This window comes from Diplotaxodon limnothrissa, linkage group LG11 (genome assembly GCF_057381915.1).
Source record: "Diplotaxodon limnothrissa isolate DT_005_m linkage group LG11, D_limnothrissa_male_GT1.1, whole genome shotgun sequence".
Classification (NCBI taxonomy): domain Eukaryota; kingdom Metazoa; phylum Chordata; class Actinopteri; order Cichliformes; family Cichlidae; genus Diplotaxodon; species Diplotaxodon limnothrissa.
The window spans coordinates 5,582,798-5,588,310 of record NC_140606.1 but is presented as its reverse complement, the minus strand read 5'-3'; the positions used below and the strand labels follow the sequence as shown (position 1 = coordinate 5,588,310).

The following is a 5,513-nucleotide window of genomic DNA, read 5'->3' as shown; positions in this document are numbered from 1 at the left end:
CAGTGCTGTACAGTAAAGCCATTCAAGAAGCAGTTCAAATGTTTGACTTTACTTAAACCAATACAAAGGTCACAGTAGAAATGATGTACAAGGGAACACAGTACAAGAAAGGACACTTCCTTGTCACAGGGGGCTCTGACTCTGTTGAGTTTGGTGAAGTAGTTCTCATTTTGATTAAGAATGACAGTGTTTATTTTCTGGTGTCGGTGCATGTGACAGAATACCATTCTCAGTATCATCTGCACTCAGTGAGAAAGGAAAAAGAAAAGATGCAGTGTGTGAACATCATTGACTTAATTGATTTCTATCCATTAACATCTTACATGAAGTATGGGTACCAAATGGTTCCATTGAAACACAGTGTGCTGTCACAATAATGGTGCTGTTAGTTTGGTATTTACGTAACACTGTATAAAAGTGTAGTATCAAGCAAGATCAGCTTCATGTTTTAAGACCAAAGGTACCAACTTGGTGTAAATTGACCTTTATTCACATTCTTTTATCAGACATCTCGGAAATGGGGGACAGCATAAGGAGTTCCATTACTAAGGTGCTGCCGGACCTGTCTGCCTCAATCCTTGAAATTGTAGTGGAGGCACTACAATCATTAGGAGTGGAGACATCTGAGGACTTGCAGTTCATCAGTGAGACTGATCTGAACTCTGTCCTGAGACCAGTTCAGGCAAGAAAACTGCTGGCTGCCTGGAAACAAACCAGTAAGTATTATGATTTCATTGCACAATAGCCATGAAGGGCTTTCTGTTTTTTCTATTATGCTTTGGCCAAGGTCCAAAAAGTACAATTAATCTATTGTTTGTGATATTGTTTTACAGCACCAAATATGGAAATTTCAAGCCAGGCCAGCATATCGTCTCCATCTTCTTGCTCCTCATTTTCTGCCTCCCCCTCACCCAGTCCAATATATTCTCTAGACTGGGTAGATAACTTTAGAATTCCAAGTGAAGATTTTCCAGAAGACTTGATCCAGTGTCTTCAGAGAGAGAAAAGACCAAAGCCTCGATTGCGGAGGGAGATGATCCGCATCATTGTGAAGGAGATGATGAAAGCCTGTGCCTCTCCAAGTAGAAGAGCCTCGACTGAAATTGCAAAAAAACTGGTTGCGTTGTATCCCAAGTCACTGCAGGATGTCATAGAGGGGGATGTGGTAGGACAGGGGTACCACTCTTTGGTAAAACAGATTCAGGCACGAATTGAAAATGTGAAGAGGTCTACTTCACCAGTGTTACAGAAGCGCAAACAGGGAGGATCAGATGACACCGATGAAGTGACACCTGAAAAGCGAGCATCTGTTCAAGACACATATGGCTGCATAAAGTGGGACATGAAGTTTTTGCCAGTCAGTGAGACACTGGAAACCCAGCAGGAGAAGAAGGAACGTATGAAGATTCTCAGTGAACAGACAAGCTTCAGTCATGAAGAAGTAAAAACTCTAATGAAATGCACCTACTACTCTCAGCGCAAAGCAATAAACAGCGGAGCAGACATGCAAACCCTCAAAGAAGAGTGGCCTTTTTTGTTTCAGGCGATTGGAATGACAGTCCATTTTGAAGAACTTACTGGGGTACCGCTGAAAGAGACTTTCCTCACCAGTCTGGAAAAGAAGGGAAAACGGGTTCTGGACTTTCTGAAAACCACTTGTGCAGACAAGAGCAAGCGTGTCTTGGAGGCTGTCATAAAGCTTCGAATGCAGAGGGGACAGCTGAAGGGCTGCTCAGAAGACGTGAAAGATATGATGCTCCTCCTCCTCTCCTATTTCGATGAAAAAGAGGAGACCCTCTTCCACTATGTTGATGAAACATGTCTGGCAAAAGAAGTCCAAGTGGAAAGCCTGCCTGTGACACCATGTGTCATTGTTTGTGGTGAGTTGAAAATTAGTACAGTGTGCACAGAACCTAAGCTAATGCAAGGATACGCTATATTAAATGTCTGCACTTTCACTATTTTAAGACACATTTGAATGGTAAAGGGGGTTTTACAGTTAATTCTTTTACACTTGTATTTCATTCCAAGGATCCTCCTGCTTTGCATCGAGACTGTTCATGCTCAGCATTGACCACAAAGTTGTAAATGACCAAATAACTGACTTCATCTCTGCAATCTGTCTGATGATTGGTAGCTACTACTGCCTGAACATCCACTATCCCCTGGAACTTGGCTCCACACTTGAATTTCTTCAGAGGTAATTCTTTTACTTTTCCCTTGCCTTTCCCTTTTTCTTTTTTTTATTTTCTTCATTGTATAGTGTTTTATTATGGATTATTGTGTTTATCAAGGTGTTTCTTCAACATTAACCCAGAGAAGGGAACAAAAGTTGAAAAAACTAAGAAGAAGACACTGCATGTGAACCCAAGAGTACTCACCCTCATCGCCGATCTCTCTGATCACGAGTGGCGAGAGACCGTTTAGAGACATTTTGAACAGATCGGTACAGTCAGCTTAACTGTACCTTGACTGGGAACTACTGTGTTGTTTATGTTTTCAGTTATCACAGCTGATATTGAGTATTGTGCTCTTACCTGATTTCTGTTATCACAGGCATGCTTTTCAGAGGTTTTGACCATATATCTTTAAACAATCCCTCTAACTAGGGATTGTTACTGAGAACTCTACTTTTGAGGTTTCAGAGATGTTCTATATTCTATACAACAGAGTTTAAACTATTTGAATTTTGTATTGCCCTAATTAGCAAACAAGTTAAGTGTTGCACTGAACTGTTAACATTGAAATTTAAACAGCACTGTCTGTTACACACATTACTTGACTTTAACTGTTATTATAGCATTTTGTAGCTGTACGTTTCTGCAAAAGTGATGTCACAAGCTTATGTGCTTGTTCAAATTCATGTTTTCCTGACAATGGTTAATATACATTTGTTAGTTGACTTTAAGTGTAGAGCTTAAGCAGTTTTGGCTTTTTTCTTTTCATAATGCCAGGACAAGCTTTAGATGCTTGTTTTGCCTTTATTTGTTTAAAGCAATATATTTGACTAGCAGCAAGTGTGTGGAGGTCAAAATATGTTCAAGACAATAAAAATGTCAGTGGAGGACATCTGAAATTTTGTTGCAGTGGTTTTCTGATGCATGTGTTTTAAGGTTTAAGGGTGGTGGCACAGCTAAGACCCAAGAGTCTCTTTCAAGGTTAGTAAAGTAAACAGATTCAACAAGATATTTTACACATTTCTTTGTTGTCTGTCTCTAAATCTAATTTTGTCTTTATTATGATTAAAAAGGTTTGTTTTGTTCCTGCCCTTTTCAGACAATGAATTTGAGCAGAAACCATAAGGATACTCAAAGGACCTGTGACTCTCAGGAAATGGTGAGATTTCAGGTCATAATCTTTTTTCTCCATTAAATTCATTTTCCTTTTTCCCTTTACAATGTTGCTGTTTTGTTTTTGTAAACAGCATCAAATGAGAGGGACAGATGGAACAGTTTCAAGACAATGGCAGGAAAAACATGCTGAAGATTGAAACAAACCTTGGCTGGAAATATTTGGTATGTGTTTTACCGTAAATCAAATTGTTGAAAAACATTCAGCTACACTGCAACACAGGGAAACTTGATTTGCACTTATTTTGTTACTTTAATTTCTTGTCTCATTATTTTTGTCAGTTATTATTGTTTATGGTGTATGCCCTTCTTGTTTTCTTTCTGAATGCAGAAGGTATCTAGCCAGTCCACAATGAAAGCTTCGTTGCACCCCATGAGTCTTCTGGCAGAAATGATGGCGCCTGTATTCTTTGGTTTCCCTAAACATCACACCCTGCCTGTTTATACGAGGCTCTTCAATTAAGTCTGCACCCAAAGATTCAATGAGAGGTAAGCAGTGGTATTATTCAAGTTTTGCTAAAGAAAGATGGACAGGAGACACTAATTTTAATCAGCCGAGCTCAGGTTCATGTCCAGGTGAGCAGTTTCATACGCTATAAAATGTAGATTGAATGATAGGTCTCATCACCATGCATTCAGCCATTAACTTCAAGTTCTATGATAAATCAATAGGAAACTTAAATACATTTTCCAACAAATTATGATTGTGATTAGGGCTGCGTTGTCTGTGTATCACTTTTACAAAAGTAGATTTAAAGGATAACTATTGCCAAAACGCAAACTGGGCTGTTTTTTTTTTTTTTTTTTTTTTCCCTGTATCGATTTTGATGCGCTCAAATTTATGCCCCGGCCCCCTAGTATTCCCATTCACTGGCTATTGACCACAAAACAAAATCACGGTCAATCTCAAAAACGGCTCGTTTGTCGTAATTATGCTTTTAGATATGTTTGTCTCGTTTACAGTTAAAAAAAAAAACCCAGCCCATGTTGCATTTTGACAATAGCTATCCTTTAAGAACTGTATATTTTACACTTAAGAAATCATTTATCATTAGATCTGTTTTTGGCAGCACGTTTTGTTCATTTCTGTGCATTTTGCTCAAGCACTGATCAAACTTTGTCCATTTTTTTGCTGCAGAGGGGATCCTGCCAGTCCAAAGTGAACTCCTGATGGACATTGAAGTACTCCTGCAGAGCTTGTATTTTCGACACCATGCGCATTAGAAAGTCCACTGAGTCCTTTCCTTCACCAAGGCAGGACCCAGTGACTCATTACTGTTGATAGGTCAGGGGCAGGTAATATTTTGTTTCATGTTTATTCATTCCTCCATGGATTACCAGCCATATATATGGACACATGCTGTATTCTCAAGATCTATGCTGTTTTGTAGGAATAGAGAAAATGATATGTTTAGTCTGTTTTCAAATGGTATGTCAAATTTTCTCATTGTTTATCAGTAATATTCTCTACCTTGGTTGTATATGAGCATCTTTAGATTTTTCTATATTTAGCAGTTGCAAATGTAAAATGTACGGTAAACCATTTATGTTCCTCATATTGTACTGTATTTTTAGCGGTAAAATACCGGCAGCTGTGGTTGCCAGGAATTTACCGTAAAATGTATCTGGTCAAAATAAAATGCTGTAATTTGTTATACGATTTCACTGTGTTTTTTACTGTCAAAGGTTTTAATAAGATTTAACATATTTCTGTTATTTTTACAGTTATTTACAATAGTAGGGTCTATCCTATTACTGTTAAATTAACAACAAATTACTGTAAATATTATTATATAACTTTTTTTTTTTTACTGCAAATATCCGTAAAAAGCTATGGAAAGTTGCATTTTTTACATTAAATTGCTGTATAATTGACAAATATATTTGTTTTTTTCTATCATGATTTTGGTAAAATAATACGTTGTCTACCTTAGAAATTAGGGTTACAAAACCAGTATACCGTATTGTCTTTTACAGATTCCACATTTTTTACACGGTATATTCCTGGCAACCACAGCTGCCGGTATTTTACCGTAAATTTGACATTTTTTTTTTTACAGTGTATGGTTGCTTTCCTCAATGAAGGGATGAAGTAGGCTACTGTTTTTGTTTGTTGCCTTTTTGTAAACACTCCTTAGTAACCCAGTGTTCCATGTTAACACA

At 37.8% G+C, this 5,513-nt stretch overlaps 1 protein-coding gene across 1 annotated transcript; it reads left to right on the top strand.

Moving 5' to 3' along the window:
• The first annotated feature begins 429 nt into the window (after nt 1-429).
• LOC146622230 (uncharacterized) lies at nt 430-2,427 on the top strand. The gene is made up of 4 exons (XM_085366791.1): nt 430-716; nt 834-1,880; nt 2,032-2,200; nt 2,295-2,427. Exons 1-4 carry the CDS (start codon nt 518-520, stop codon nt 2,425-2,427), a joined length of 1,548 nt encoding a protein of 515 aa, XP_085222917.1. The 5' UTR covers nt 430-517.
• The last annotated feature ends 3,086 nt before the right edge of the window (nt 2,428-5,513 follow it).

What these genes read in the sequence shown, in the direction of transcription:
- LOC146622230 (XM_085366791.1), top strand. Translation starts at nt 518, where the DNA reads ATGGGGGACAGCATAAGGAGTTCCATTACTAAGGTGCTGCCGGACCTG. An exon ending in GGCTGCCTGGAAACAAACCA is followed by an intron (nt 717 to 833) that starts GTAAGTATTATG and finishes ATTGTTTTACAG; the next exon opens with CACCAAATATGGAAATTTCA. An exon ending in ACCATGTGTCATTGTTTGTG is followed by an intron (nt 1,881 to 2,031) that starts GTGAGTTGAAAA and finishes TTTCATTCCAAG; the next exon opens with GATCCTCCTGCTTTGCATCG.